Source organism: Herpailurus yagouaroundi, unplaced genomic scaffold (genome assembly GCF_014898765.1).
Source record: "Herpailurus yagouaroundi ecotype Mexico unplaced genomic scaffold, PumYag 222, whole genome shotgun sequence".
NCBI lineage: Eukaryota > Metazoa > Chordata > Mammalia > Carnivora > Felidae > Herpailurus > Herpailurus yagouaroundi.
The window spans coordinates 16,953,265-16,969,242 of NW_024412453.1; the positions used below are offsets into that span (position 1 = coordinate 16,953,265).

At 50.8% G+C, this 15,978-nt stretch overlaps 1 protein-coding gene across 3 annotated transcripts; it reads right to left on the reverse strand.

Moving 5' to 3' along the window:
* Positions 1-7,214: 7,214 nt before the first annotated feature.
* On the reverse strand, positions 7,215-14,015 carry ZNF174 (zinc finger protein 174). Of its 3 annotated transcripts, XM_040459199.1 has the most exons (4): positions 13,940-14,015; positions 12,859-13,587; positions 11,630-11,852; positions 7,215-8,353 (listed from the first exon to the last, which is right to left on the reverse strand). In XM_040459199.1, the coding sequence occupies exons 2-4, from the start codon at positions 13,264-13,266 to the stop codon at positions 7,752-7,754; spliced, it is 1,233 nt and encodes a 410-aa protein (XP_040315133.1). In that variant the 5' UTR covers positions 13,267-13,587; positions 13,940-14,015; the 3' UTR covers positions 7,215-7,751. The 3 variants fall into 3 exon arrangements, with proteins under 3 accessions (XP_040315133.1, XP_040315132.1, XP_040315134.1); XM_040459198.1 differs by lacking the exon at positions 13,940-14,015 and having other exon boundaries at positions 12,859-13,933; XM_040459200.1 differs by lacking the exons at positions 7,215-8,353; positions 13,940-14,015 and adding an exon at positions 11,227-11,369 and having other exon boundaries at positions 12,859-13,933.
* Positions 14,016-15,978: the final 1,963 nt, after the last annotated feature.

A 15,978-nucleotide genomic window follows, 5' to 3' on the forward strand; every position in this document is an offset into this window, starting at 1 on the left:
CCTGAACATCCACGTGCCCCATGAACCACGCTTCTCTCCAGCGTCCCTTCCTGGGCTCTGCCATTTCCTGAGACCGTGTCACTCTCTGAATCCATCAACTCAGCCCTCCCCTGCCCCCCCACTGGTGAACACACGGCTCCTGTCCTGTCCCAGACAAAGCTGAGTCTCAGTACAGGTGTCCTCCCCAATACACACCACCCCCAGACATGACATCACTCCTCCCAGTGGGACACGAGTAGCCCCAAATTTTCAACATTCGTTTCGGATGTTCGAAAGGTGCTTAAAGCCGCTCCTGTTGGGGACACCCTCCCTCTGCCACCCCAGTCTCTCTCCTTGCCCCTAACCCTGGGCTCCGCCTTCAGAGCAAGCCCTTCCCTAGACCTCGGCCCCATTCCTGCGTGCGGGCACTCCGGGAACACTACTGCGGGTTGCCTCCCGCATGAGGTTCCGTGGCCCAGTGGCAAACTTTTCATCGGATTTCTGAGAATGACGTATTTACAAAAAATAAGGAACACATTATTCACGGTAGCCAAAAGGTGGAAACAACCCCAGTGTCACCTGACGGGTGAGTGGATACACAAAGTGTGGTCTCTCCATACGGTGGAATATCACTCAGCCTTTAAAAGGAAGGACATTCTGAAAGCTGCCGTGACATGGATGAACTCTGAGGACACTGCACTCAGTGAAAGAAGCCGGTCACGAAAGGACAAATACTGTGTGAGTTCACTTACATTAGGTGCCCGGAACAGACAAATTCCCAGAGGCACAAAGCAGGAGGGCGGGTGCGGAGGGAGGGGGAAAGGCGAGTGGGTGTTTAATGGGGACACAGTATCAGGTGTGGGAAGACGAAGTAGTTCTGGGGAGGGGTGGCGGTAAGGGCTGCAGGACGGCGTGAACGCGCTAAATGCCATGGGATTGTACCATCGCAAATGGTAAACCTGTGTAAATTTTCTGTATATTTCACCATAATGAAATAAATTTAAAAGACAAAGAGCAGCATGAAGGGCCACGGTAGAACGGGGTGCCTCAGCTTTTGGGGCCCCTCTCTGTGGGACACACCCATTTTTATTCATAAACAGCCCTTTGGAGAAACTCTTCTTTCAGGACGTGATCTGGGACTGTGGATTAAAAAATGCTAAATTCAGGGGCACCTGGGTGGCTCGGTTGGTTAAGCGTCCGACTTCAGCTCAGGTCATGATCTCACGATTTGTGAGTTCGAGCCCCATGTTGGGCTCTGTGCTGACAGCTCAGAGCCCGGAGCCTGCTTCGGATTCTGTGTCTCTCTCTCTTTCTGCCACCCCCCCCCCCCCCGCCAATATGCTCATGCTCTGTCTCGCTCTCGCTCTCTCAGTAATAAACGTTTAAAAAACTTAAAAATACATAAAAATCTTAACAAATGCTGAGTCCAGGAAATAGGACCTCTCCTCCCTCGAATTGCTACGGCCTCTCTGCCCTTTCTAGGATCTGAGGGGCTGATGGGAGGAGAATTTAAAAAACTACATTTTACTTGACACCTAGTTCGTCTTCCTTTCATAGGACGCTGGCCAGCAGACAAAATGCTTTCACTGACACATGTTCACTTCACCGATCATGTGAGGTTATCAGGGCAGGCCTTCCCATTACCAGTGGAGAAAAGAGGGTGGGATGTTTTATTTTTATTTTTTGAATTTCTAAGTAGGCTACACACCCAGCGAGGAGCCCAACGTGGGGGCTTGAACTCATGACCCTGAGATGAAGACCTGAGCTGAGATCTAGAGTTGACGCTTAACCAGCTGAGCCACCCAGGTGGCCCAGGTCTGGATGTTCTAAATACTTTTTAGTTTTGTTTTTTTGTTTGTTTTTAAGAGAGAGACAGAGAGAGAGAGTGCATGAGCGGGGAAGGGGCAGAGAGGGATACAGCATCCAAAGTAGGTTCTGTGCTGACAGCAGAGAGCCTGACCTGGGGCTCAAACTCACAAACCATGAGATCATGACCTGGGCTGGACCCAGATGCTTAACTGGCTGAGCCACCCAGGCGCCCCTTAAATTGTTTTTTTAAAAATTTTAATGTTTGTTTATTTTTGAGCAAGAGAGAGACAGAGACAGAGTGCAAGCAGGGGAGGGGCAGAGAGAAAGGGAGACACAGAATCCGAAGCAGGCTCCAGGCTCCGAGCTGTCAGCACAGGGCCTGACACGGGGCTCGAACTCATGAACCACGAGATCGTGACCTGAGCTGAAGCTGGACACCTGACGGGGCTGAGCCACCCAGGAGCCCCAGTGTGGATGTTTTAAATGACGTATCCAGGCCACCAAGTGGGAGAATGACAGAGCTGGGTGCAAAGCTGTTCCTCGGTCTCAACCTGGCACTAAGGCCACTCCTCTGGCTTGTTTACTAAGCTGCCTCAGGTCCAACTACGGCCAAATCACTCCCAAGACAAGGAAGGTTCTTCTGGGTTTGCCTAGTGGGCTCTGCCCTTATCTGGCCCCAGAGGAGTTTCTAGAGCCAGGTGACATTTGGAGTGGTTTGTCTCCACTTGTTTCACCAGTAATTCAGGAATTGGGACCATACTGGTCACCAGTATTTCGGCTAGTGACAGCTGCGTTAAAAGATATACTGCAGGGGGGGCGCCTGGGTGGCGCAGTCGGTTAAGCGTCCGACTTCAGCCAGGTCACGATCTCGCGGTCCGTGAGTTCGAGCCCTGCGTCGGGCTCTGGGCTGATGGCTCAGAGCCTGGAGCCTGTTTCCGATTCTGTGTCTCCCTCTCTCTCTGCCCCTCCCCTGTTCATGCTCTGTCTCTCTCTGTCCCAAAAATAAATAAACGTTGAAAAAAAAATTTTTTTTAAAGATATACTGCAGGGGCACCTAGGTGGCTTAGTTAAGTGTCCAACTCTTGATTGCGGCTCAGGTCATGATGTCACAGTTTGTGAGTTCGAGCCCCGCATCAGGCTCTGGGCTGACAGCTCAGAGCCTCCTAGGGACTGTCTCCCTCTCTGTCTCTGCCCCTCCGCCGCTTGCTCTCTCTCTCTCTCAAAATAAGCAAACTTTAAAAAAATATTTGAGGGGCGCCTGGGTGGCGCAGTCGGTTAAGCGTCCGACTTCAGCTCAGGTCACGATCTCGCGGTCCGTGAGTTCGAGCCCCGCGTCGGGCTCTGGGCTGATGGCTCAGAGCCTGGAGCCTGTTTCCGATTCTGTGTCTCCCTCTCTCTCTGCCCCTCCCCCGTTCATGCTCTGTCTCTCTCTGTCCCAAAAATAAATAAATGTTGAAAAAAAATTTTTTAAATAAATAAATAAATATTTGAAAAAAGACACATCGCAATTGTGCAAAAGTATATTACAAAAGAACGGGAGAAGATACTTGCAAGTCATGTACCTGCGAAGGATTTGACTCCAGGACCTATAAAGGACTCTTACAACTCAACGATGAGAACGACAACCCAATTTGAAAAGAGCAGAGGTTGTGAATAGCCGTCTCTCCAACGAAGATACACAAGTGGGCAGTAAACATCTGAGAAGACGCGCAGCATGAGGGAAATGCCAACCCAAACCACAAGTGACATGGCACTTCACGTCCACTACACGGCCACACTCGGAGAGGCGGTGACAGGTGTTGGCAAATATGTGGAGGAGCCGAGACCCTCACCCACCTCAGGTGGGGACGTGAGGTGCTGTGTGAAAAAGTCTGGCAGCTCCTCAGAAACACTTCAGTGTCAAGTCAGCATTCGACCTGGCAATTCCGCTCGTAGGTATATACACACAAGGAACGAAAACACATGCTCACAGAAAGCCTCAGGCGCGCGTTCACAGCGGCACTACTCACAAGAGCCCCAAAGTGGAAACAACCCAAACGTCCCGCACTGGATGGATGGATAAACAAAAGCGGTCCACGCACACGGAGGAATATTACTCGGTCATGAAAAGGATAAAGTTCTGATGCCTGCTAGGACGTGAATGGACCTGGAAGGCACTGTTCACAGGGGACACAGGGATGGGGAGCGACCGCTCAACATGATGGGGTTCCTTCTTAGCTGCTGAAAATATTCTCAATTAGATTGTGGCGATGGTTGCACACCTCCATGAAGATCCCATAATTATTAAACTATATACTTTAAAGGGACGAATGTTATATTGAAGTAGATCTCAAAAGAGCTCTAAAAAAAAAAGCATTTGTCTTTTAGAAACATTGGGGGAAATGTCAACACTGTGTACTGGATGGTATTTGGCAGTTGTTGACTCTGTCGGGAACGGTAATGGTATGAAGGGAAGAGTTTTACAAGTCCTCATCTGCTGTAGATGGAAAATGCTTTTTCGGGGAAATCTGTGAGGTCCAGATCCCCAACCTGTGCACGAATGCTTCCTTCTCTGACTCCCCGGGGGCAACCGGGGAACAGAATACCTCAAGTAGGAGTCACCCCCACCCATGGCTAAGTACAAGCCAAACCCACAGAAAATAGTAAACCGTTCAGGTTGCTCATGGGTGAGGGATGCACACAAGAGGAGAAATATTATCACTTAAATGGGGTCACTAACTGCGAGCCAGCAGGTGGGTGGTCCGTGCGGAGGCCTCCGGTGCATCCACACAAGGGCAGGGGGGTGGGGAGAACCCCACATCTGCAGAACTGAGCACACCTGCAAATGTGGCTGTGCGTCTTCTTCCACCCTTCAGACTCTCCTCACTGGAGTTGAGCCTTACCTGCCGGAGGAAAACTGGGCTGGGAGAGACAAGGGAGCATCACAGGTTTGAAAACCTTCTGGGAAGGAGTGAGATTCAGATTGGCAATTGTGCCACATTTATCCAAGGACCGCACTTGACTTTATGATTCAGCAATTATTTTTTTAAATGTTTACTTATTTTTGAGAGAGACAGGGAGAGCGTGAGCGAGGGACAGAGACAGAGAATCCCAAGCAGGCTCCACGTTGTCAGCACAGAGCCCGACACGGGGCTCGAACCCGTGAACCAGAAGATCACAACCTGAGCCGAAACCAAGAGTCAGACGCTTAACTGACTGAGCCATCCAGGCACTCCTAAGATTCAGCAATCACTGATTGTGTGCAGAAGAGAGAGAGCACATACACAAAGTTCTCCAAAACATACCAAACAAACAAAGCTCTTATTTAAAGAAGTCTTCCTGTTCCAACTCTTAATAAATAAGAAGACTGGAGATCTAGTTCATTCGCTTTCAGGAGAGATCTTTGACTAACCCAGTTGATTCAACACATGGGTATGGTTGGGCCAAATCCGCCCCCCCAACCCCCCAACCGAAGATGCCCACATCCTAATCCCTGGAGCCGTGAATGTTACCTTATAGGGCAAAAGGGATTTTTGCAGATATGATTAAGAATCTTGAGACGGGGAGATTATCTTGGATTATCTGGGTGAGCCCAAATATAAACATTACAGCCGTTTAAAGAGGGAGGCCAGAGGGTAAGAGTCAGAGGACGAGGGGATGTGGTGTCAGAGAATGGAGACATGCACTTTGAAGATGGAGGAGGGGGCCACAAGCCACAGAATACAATGGCCACTAGAAGCTCAGAAAGGCAGGGAAACAGATTCACCCATTCGGACCCCTTAATTTTGGCTCTGTGAACCTGACGTTGGGCTTCTGACCCTTGGAACTCTAAGAGACTGTGTTGTTTTAAGCCACTAAGTTTGTGATCATCTATCTGTTGCAGTGCCGATGGGAAACTGATACAGACATAACTATGATTAAGGGGGTCTTATGACAGCAAAATTGGCCTGGGAAAAGGAGATGGATGAGGTGGGGACAAAGGAGGAATCAAGAGGTCCTGACCGGTGAGAGGCAACAGACAGGGGTGACGTAAGGAGCAGGAGGAGTAATTAGGGCAAACTCCTCTAAAACCTTTTTTTTTTTTTTTTTAAGTTTTTATTTTATTTTTGAGAGAGAGAGAGACAGGGCAAGTGGGGAAGGGACAAAGTGAGGGAGACACAGAATCCGAAGCAGGCTCCAGACTCGAGCTGTCGGCACAGCGCCTGAGGCGGGGCTCAAACTCATGGACAGTGAGATCATGACCTGAGCCGGAGTCAGATGCTTAAGTGACAGAGCCACCCAGGCGCCCCAAACTCCTCTCAAATCTAACGTGGTTGCCGGGAAGGGGACTGTGAATCAGTCTAAAGGTCCGCTAAAAACGACGAGAAAGGCCAATGAGCTTCTATTAAGTCTCTCTCTGGCCAGAAGACAAGAGGCTTTGTCCACTGCATTCAACACATCGTCACCAGGATCTCGGACTCGGGACTTGGCCCTGACAGAACAACACCTATTTCTCTTGGCGGGGCGTGGGCTCAGTCCAAAAGCTAACATGATGGGGAAATATGGTTCCTGTCCCTAAAGAGCCTTTACCGTGAACAGTACAGCTCCCGACCTCGGCACTACTGCCACGCTGGGCCAGGTGACCCCGTGGTGGGGCTGTCCTGTGCACTGCGGCGCGCTCGGCTGCATCCTGGTCTCCACCCACTAGAGGTCAGTAGCTCCGCTCCCTGCCCCCGAGTCATAAGCACCAAAAGCATTTCCAGACACTGCCAAACGTCCTCTGGGGGGCAAATCTGCTCCCAGGCTGAGCAGCAGCGGCATGTGGTGTGAGGCAGGGAGTGACACAATAAAAGTGCCCAGGGAAGGCTTTGCTGGGCAGGCCACTCCTGTGAGGCGGGAGAGGGAGGAAGTGGTGGGGGCTGCAGGTCTTAAGGTCGAAGGGAACGGTGTGCGCAGAGCCCCCTGGGGGTGGAGGATGCAGCACGGTAGACAGCCTGGAGGAGGCCGGCAAGGACCTGCAGATATTCGGGTATCCTCGCTTTAGAAGAAACGCCACACGGCCGCTTCCCGCCGGAGGCACCCATCTACCAGCGGTCTTCTCGGAAGTCCGAGATCCACTCGTTTGCTGTGGGCGACTAAGGACCACACCGACCGGGTTCGGATTCTTACTCCGAAAGAATGTGGGGACGGACCGAGATCAACTCTGGCCTCGTTCCAGGACCTGAACACTTCGTGCAGATATCTTTTGTGTTTTCTTTTTTAGAAACTTCACCGAGAGAGAATTTACACGTCCTAAAATTAACCCATTTCAGTGGTTCTTAGTAAAGGTCCTGAAAGAATCCAGTTTTCTAACATTTCATCACCGGCCTGAGGAAGGAGAGCAGTGAGGGCTCCCCTCACTGTGTGTGCGCACGCGTGTGGAGAACTACTTACTCGGGAATCCCGTCCTCACACAAACACGTTTACGCTCTCGCTTCATGTGTCCTTTATTATGAACGGCCAGCAATGACAGAAAGAGTATTAGGGGATTTATATTCCAATGATCTTTTGCCTTGAAATCACTGATCGTTATTACCGAAGTGCGTGTGCGGTAAAGACTGTCGGGCACGACAGCAAGTACATCAGGTATATACATACGGAATTTCCCCTTGAACGTATTTCGAGAATAAATAAAGCGGCAGGGGGAAGACTGCACACCAAGGTGGGGGGAGGGGCACCTGCGGGATGGGCCGGATTCTCTCAGCGGTCACTCCCTGCTCTCCAACAGAGACCCCAGTTCTCTCTGACCCAACGCCCAGACCTGCCACTTCTTCACCCTGTCACCAACACGGTCACGTCCCCCTCGGCATCTTCTGGAACTCCTCACGGGCCAAATGTGCACCGCATCCCTCAGGGACTTCTTGCTTTCCTTGTAAGTCACACAGACACCCTGGGATTTACATGCAAGTAAGGGAAGGAGAAATTCGGATGCCTTCCTTCTGAACGGAGAGAACCAAGCCCCGCTTTCAGTCCCCGTGGTGGAGTCTGTGGTGCTGGTGGAGGTTTGAGCTCTGGCGAAAGCTTTTCCCACACTGGCCGCACTGGTAGGGCTTCTCCCCGGTGTGGATCCTCTGGTGCAGTTTCAGCGTTGACTGGCGCCCAAAGCAGTTCCCACACTCTCCGCACGTGTAGGGCCTCTCCCCTGTGTGCACCCGCTTGTGTCTTTTCAGCTCCGAATTCCACGTGAAGCTTTTCCCACAGTCATCACATCTGTAAGGCTTCTTTGCCGAGCGGGCCGCCTGGTGACCAAGGCGCTGCAAGCGACTGCTCAGGCTCCTTCTGCCCCCTTTGCTTTTCTTCAGCTCTCTCAGCGGGTGGCTTTTCAGGGGGCTGCTGATGTACTCCAGTTCCCTGCAATGTCTCTGGTAGTGAGCGAATGGCTTCTGAGCATTCGGGGGGCTGACCTGCCTCCGTGACAACCGGGGTTCATTCCTATTCGCCCCTCGCGGTTCGGGACTCTGCAGACCGTTACCTTTGGGTCTGCCAGGGGACAGGGCACATGGCTTCCCTCCTTTAGCCCCCTCTGGCTGCGGATTTTCCTTGTTGTCACTTTTCATTCTGGGGGCCTCTACAATTAGAAAGAACAGGTTTCATTTCCTGGGCTCTGAAGAAAGGACCTCAGCAAAAGAGCTAAGAAACATTCTCGAAGTGTGGTCCTCTCCTGGCAACTTGCATTCGACTCATCTGGGCCACCTGTTACGCAAGCAGGCTGTCCCTGCACCCCCACAGCTGTGGAGTCAGGATCTCTGGGGGGGGTGGGACCTGGAGATCTGCATGGTTAACAGGTTCCTGGGGTGATTCTAATGTGTATTAGAGTTAGGAACCAAGTTCCCCAACCCCATGTCTTCTTCCGACCTTTAGGGAAAGGTTAGGGAAAGAAAAAATATGGAAAAGCAGACCCATCAGCCCCAGCATTAATTAACAAATGGAAATAAGAGAGAGTTGAAATTTCAACACTGCAACACACTCACTCACATGGACACTGAGTGATCGCCACAGTTTCTTTAAATAATGGGAAATGCAGCAAACGTGGCATGTTCGTTCATTACAAACGTGACAGCATTAGGGTTAAAAACCGTAACACAGGCTAGACATGTATCCTGACTTCAGAAACTCCACAGTTTGTGACCATCACGACTGAGGATTGGGATGGAAATCAGCTGGAATGTCTGTGGGCAGGTAGAAGGATCTGGAGTTGTGCTACCCTGTAGGATTCCTGCCAGGTGGGAAGGATACACGTGTATGGGTACCTGTGCACGTGCTATTCAACAGGGTACCCACTAGCCAGCTAGAGCTACTGAGTCCCTGAAATGTGGCTAGTGTGACTGAGAAACCGAATTTTACATTTCATTTCATTTTCATTAATTTAAATCCAGATTTGAATGAGCAGCCTATACAATTATGGTCAACTGCTTTTCAACAAGGTTGTCGACACAATTCAATGGGGAGAGAACACTTCTTTCAATAAAAGCAGCTGGGACAACTGGATATCCACTTGGAAAAGAATGAGGGTGGACCCTTGCCTCATAACACAACAAACAACAACCCCAAATGGATCAAAGGCCTAAATATAAGAGCTAAACCAATGTCCCTTTGAACAAAACATTGCCGTAAATCTCTGTGACTCTGGATTAGACAATGGTATTTTAGATATGTCACCAAGAACACAAGCAAGCTAACAAAAAAATAAATTGGACTTGATCAAAATTAGAAACATTTGTGCTTCAAAGTATACTATTAAGGAAGTGAAAGGACAACCCGAAGTGGGAAAAAATACTTGTAAATTATATATATAAGACTCTAGTATCCAAGATATACAGAGAACTCTTAAAACAAAAAGACTAATGCAAATGAGAGATGGGCAAAGGATCTGAATGGATACTTCTCCAAAGAAGATACATGACTGATCAGTAAGCACATGGAAAAATGCTCAACGTCATTCGCCATCAGGGAAATAAAATCTCCATGAGATACCACTTCACACCTAATGGGACTGCTGTAACCAAAAAGACTGACAAGTGTTGACAAGGACGTGGGGAAATCCGAATCCTCCCAGGGACTGCTGGCGGGAACGTAGAATGGCGCAGCCGTTCTGGAAAACAGTCTGGCATTTCCTCGCAAAGTTAAGCATAGTTACCGTGTGACCCAGCTATGCCACTCCGAGGTATACAGCCAACAGAAATGACAACATGACCACACAAAAACGTGTACGCAAATGTTCACAGCAGCATGATTTTATAATAGCCAAAAAATGGAAATACCCCAAATGACCATCAACTGATGCATAAACACCATGTCTGTATAATGGAAAATCCACCATAAAAGGAACAAAGTAGTGAATGATACGTGTTACAACATGGATGAACCGTGAAAACATTACGCTCAGGGAAAGAAGCCAGTCACAAAACAGCACAACAAATGTGATTCTGAAATATCCAGAACAGGCAAATCCAGAGACAGAAAGTACACAGTGGTTGCCAGGGGCTGGAAGAAGGGGCAATGGAGAGTGACTGCCAATGGGTCTGGGTTTCTTTTTGAGGCTACAAAAATATCCCAGAATTAGAGGGCATGGTTGCACAAGTGCACAAATACACTAAAAACCACTGAACTGTACACTTTGAAGGGGTGAATTTTAGAGCATGTGAATTCTATCTCCATAAATAAAATTTAAATAGCCACCTGTGGCCAGCGGCAACTGCACTGAGCGGTGCAGCTCCGACGGAAGGCACTGCTGATGTTCGGGGTGAAGAACGTGAGAATGTACTGCAGCGATCGAATAAAAGAAGATGGAGCCCGAATGCACACTGAGCTGCCTGTGATGAGGCAGGAGAAGGGAGTGTGCAGGCCCAGGACCACAAAGTCTATAGGTTATGGGTCAGGACCTCAGCCAGGATCACAGTACTTTTCCACTGGATGCCCCAGGCCTTCTCCATTATTATTTATTTTTTATGGTTATTTATTTTGAGAGAGAACGTGAGCAGGGGAGAGACACAGAGACAGGAAGAGAGAGAATCCCAAGCAGGCTCTGCACTGTCAGCATAGAGCCCAGAGCAGGGCTCGATCCCATGAACAGTGAGATCATGACCTGAGTAGAAATCAAGAGTTGACGCTCAACTGACTGAGCACCCCGCCCCCCCCACCCCCGTCGCCCCCGCCCAGCACCTTGGTCTTCTCCATTCTTAAGTTCCAAGAATAACCAAATTCAAGTATTGCACTGAATGTAGCAAATCTTAAAAAATCAACGTGTTCTAGCCTTCTGGTAACTTTTTGCTCTAACTTGCTGACCAGCCTCTGTATTCACATCACTAAGATTGGCCAAAGTGTCACTGTCATTTGGTCTTCGAGTACAGCAGGGCTAACAATTACTGGCATTGTACCAGAGACAGGTGGGGAAATAGACATAAGACATCACAGGGAGAGGAAGAGGCTGAAGATATTATGGAGCGGGACATTTCCTTTAATGAGCCTAACATTCTTTAGGCGCTTTCTAAACATGGGACCATTTTAAGTGATGAAACTCAGCCAAGGTTTGCATGGATGTTCATCAGTGGCCATATGTGGATCTGTCTTCACTGTAAGAAGCTCTGAAAGGAACAGAAAAGTAGGACCTAGATAATCCTATTGTGTACTGCATTGTTAGAGTCATTAAGAGACACTGAAAGAAACGTACTTCTTATGTACAGTATTGCTATCATTCTAATCTGTGAAATTTGTTAGGGAATAAAGCTCTCCTGTTATATAAAACATTAAACAAACTCAACGCAAGGTCTATGGCTTTTCAGAACAACGAGATAATCCGCTGGAGGTAAAGGACTTAGGGAGAGAAGAGGCATCAAGTGTTTACCTGTACCAGCCAATCTGGGGCTTGGTTCCTGGAGGAGTGTGGATTTTTCCCAATGATGAGAGCTCAGCTGGTCCGGAGATCCCGCCCAGGAAGGCTCCTCCAGAGCACTCTCCCGGGGAAACCTCCTAGGAGTTTGCAGTTGAAAGTCTGGTAGTTCCTGTTCTCCAAGCTGAGATCCAGTTTTCTCCAAGAGCACCTTCTGCCCCTGCATACACACGGCCACCTAGGAACAAGCCCCATGCATTAGCGTGCAGCCAGAGGACTCAGTAGAGAGGAGCATGACCTCTCTCACTGCTCTGTGATGACCCCTTTACCCGGGAATTCCTGATAACAGCCTGGAGGTCAACTTGGAAAGACTTCGGAGACTCTCAAAGGAAACAAAGGGAAGGACATGCAGAATGATTAGAGAGGCTGCTTCAAATCAGCCAGTATTTCTTGAGTGGGTGCCCCTAAAGCATGAGTCTTTCTCAAGACCTCAGAGTCAACACAGAGAAGGCACAAATATCAGGGTTAGTCATGACACTGGCCCAGCAGATCGTCATCCTATGTCCATGTGCCTCCCTACTTCTACTGGAAACAGGTCCTACTGGATGGGGAAGCAGGATGGTGAGGACATTAAAAAAAAACACACACAAAACAAAACAAAAAAAAACTAATCAATTGTTCTGCCCCAGGCTTCCCTGGGCAGGAGATCCCAGTAGTAGCAGGGCTCTGAGTGCACTGCTCACCCTGCTCTCTGACTGCCTCCATTCCCCAAAACACATGGTTGTTTGCTTCCTGCCTCGCCTCTGACTGGAGTCTGATTTGGGGGTGGGGGCTGGAAGAAACACTGGCCAACTGAGCTGCAACTTCCTGATCCAAAAGCAAGACACTTCACCAAAACAAAGTCCACCAGGAAATTCCCCCCAAATCAAGTTCCTACCCAACAATATGATCCTTTCTACTAAGAATCCTGATTGTAGGAAACCTTCAGGAGGAATGGGTGTGGGGAGATCGGGCAGCCAAAAAGCAAGAACCTTACTTGATCCTCTACTTCCTCACTGGAGTGCCAGTGCCTGAGTTTTCTGACAACCAGTGATCTCTCTCAGGGGGTGTTCCCAAACAGAAGCCAGAAGCACCCTTCGAAGCCATCGGATCCATTTCTGGACTAACTAGGGAGGGAGCCAAAGACCAGAAACTATCCAGATGAAAACGAAATTCTGGGGACCACGAGGGAGGGCCCTCCTTACCCACTGCTTTGGTCTCTTGGCTGCTCTTTGAAAATCTTCCACCAGGGTCACAATCTCCCTGCAGCTCATTGGACATCGATGCCTGACGCGAGCCTGAATCTCCGAGGGCAGGATGTTCAGGAACTGCTCCAGCACCAGCAGCTCCAATATCTGCTCTTTGGTGTGCAGCTCGGGCTGCAGCCACTGACGGCAGAGCTGCTGCAGCCGGGCGAGTGCCTCTTGGGGTCCAGACACCTCTTGATAACAAAACCGTCGGAAGCTCTGGCGGGAGAGCTCGGGATCGGGGCGGTCCTTTTGCAGAGCGGGTCCCCGTCTCTCTTCCAGCTTTGTTATTATGTGTCTCTCTGGCTTGGAGGAGGCCTGAATGTGGGACTGCGAGCTCAAAGTTATCTCCATCTTAGCCGCCATCTTGGGGCTCAGGAGACAGCCTCTCTCTCCTGGCAAGCGGCTCAAGCCTTCAAGATCATGACTCTGGACAAGTGTCTCTAAGCGCTGGAAAGATGTCAGCGAGGGCGGGGCACATACAGGCCCCAAGCTCCCGAAGACAACGCAGGCCCCGACGGAGAGGAGCTGTCTGTCCCTCTGGCAGTTTCCTGAGCTGTCTCCAAATGGAGAAAAGTCATAACGTTCTAAAAGGAACTGGGGAAAATCTTGCTTTTTATTTCATCGATAAACGCACGAGGTCTCAGAGGAACTGCGCAAGGTGATCCATCTGGCGGTCGGGAAATCCTAGGAAAAGTTCAAGTTGTCACACAGGTGGCCTGCGCCAGCTCCGCGGCACCCGGGCTGCACCGACCTCGAGCACGTCGCCCGGAGCCGCGGGGCTGCGCGTGCCGGAGTGGAGGGATCGGAACCCCCACGCGCAGCAAGGCAGGCTGAGCACGGCGGCGGCTCGCTCCCGACGCCCGGCAGGCCCACTCGCTCCGGCCTCTGAGGGCGCCCCGGCTGCCCCTGGCGAGGCGGAGCTGCGGGCTCTCCGGCGCGCGGCTCAGCTTCGTGGCTGCGTGCAGGCCGGGGCTGCGCCTGAGGCGGCAGCTTCGCCGACGGCCCCGCAACCCGCGCCCACCGGCCGCGGACTCACCTCTCTGGGGACCCGGGACCCAGAACCTGGGAGCCAGGGACGGGGGCGGGGCCGCTCGTCGCGGACACTTCCACTGGCTGAGGAGGAATGACGCGCGAACTGCGCCGCAGGAGGGCCCGCCCCCTCCCCTGGGGGATTGGCTCCCAGAAGGCGTTCTCTCGTGTCTATTTGCTGCTGAGTCTGTCGGTGCTGGCGAGGGACGACGCCCGGCCTTCGCAGTGCACGCCGGGAGTTGTAGTCCAAAGGCGCTGCTCGCGAGCATGCGTAGCCGGCGGACTAGCGCCGGGGCTCCAAGTGCACACTTCCGGCCCGGCGGCTGAGCGAGTCCGGTGAGTGTTCCCTTTCCTCGCGGCCGCGGTCTCACAGCGGGGTCCGACGCCCGCCTGTGAGCCCCTTTGCCGCTGGGAATCTTTTCAGGACGGTGGGGACAGGCGGGGTCCTCCTTCCGGGCCTTGCCCGTGCGGATGTTTCCCCACACCTCGCACCGGGCGCAGCCGGAGTCCTCAGAGCGTCCCTGCTGAGCGCGAAGTGAATCAGCCCTGCTCCCGTCTTCGTCCTGCTTCCCGCCAAGCGCCAGCGTCTTCGTCAGAGTGAAACACATTTCCGATACCGGCGTTTTACAACAAACTATGGGGGGGGGGGGGGGGTTCACGGGGGGGAGGACCCCGCCCCGTGGCGGGGGTCATGAAGAGCACAGGCTCTGTCTTCCGCATGAAACTAGGATAGCATTTATTACATTATTCCTCATCCAGAGAAGGTGCAGGAAGTAGAAAATCTGTGAGGCATGGGATACTTCTTCGAGTCCGTGACCTTGTGCTGAGGAGCTATGCCATGTGATGCTCCTGTTTTTGTTAAAAAGATCAATAATGCCTTCCATTTCTCTACTTCTAGCATCTTGAGCTGCATTACATGTAAAGTGATTATAAGTGAAGGCAGTTTAACTTCTTTGGAAGAAGAGTAACTTGAGTCTGGTTTTTATTTTCTTTTTAATATTTTTTAATGTTTATTTATTTTGGGGAGAGAGAGAGACAGAGTGCAAGTGGGGGAGGGGCAGAGAGAGAGAGAGACAGAATCTAAAGTAGGCTCCAGGCTCTGAGCTGTCAGCACAGAGCTGGTCGAGGAGCTCAAACTCATGAACCGTGACTCCAGCCAAAGTCCCATGCTCAAGTCTTACACCCACCCAATTCAGCAATTCCTAGGAAATTTGGAACTTCTCCTACCCCACCGGTAGGTAAAATCTCAAGAGAATTTTGACAGGCTCTGTTTATGTCACATGCCTGCTCCCCAAGGTGGGTGGGGTGGGATACTGTAACGAATAGCACCACGAGATCCACTGGGCTAGAGAGGGACTCTTTCACAAAGGAAGAAGAGCCTGCATTCAAAAATAGAAAGGAATACTGGAGAATAAGAGCATACAGCAAACCAGTCATTTCTCATCCACACCGTGTGTGTGCATGTGTGTGTGTGTGGTGGTGGTGGTGGCGGCGGCAGGGGGGAGGGTGAAAGTGATGAAGAAGTTGAACTAGAGGCACCTTAAGAGAAGGTGGCGATTGGGAAGGTGGCTCCTGGCTTCCGGAGGGGAGGGAGGGCAGGGACAAGATCCCGATCTATGGGAAACAAAAGAAAGTAGTTTGGAGAATTCATTAGCAAACACCATCTGGCTGTGATGAAAGCTATTTTGGTATTTCCAGTGCTTTAGATCCTTGGCTTGGATTGTGGAGGAAGCAAAGGAACAGGACATAAAATGCATCACAAGAGGCAGAGGGAAGGAATAGGAGATAAATTTACCCTGTCTTTTCCCTTTTCTGCAGCCTCCCTTCAAAGCCTAGTCTTTCTCAACTGTGCATCTGCACCACTCTGGTATTCTCATGTGTCTCTTCTTGCACTGGTCTCCAGGAGAATGGCTTCCTAGTGATCTGAGAAGAAATGGAATCTGCTCTCTAGAGTAGAAGCGGCTACCAGTGAGCCAGTTTGCTGAAGCCAGTCATGGCTGCAACAATGAGTCCCCAGGCATACCATCCCCAAGTGAGGACTCCACA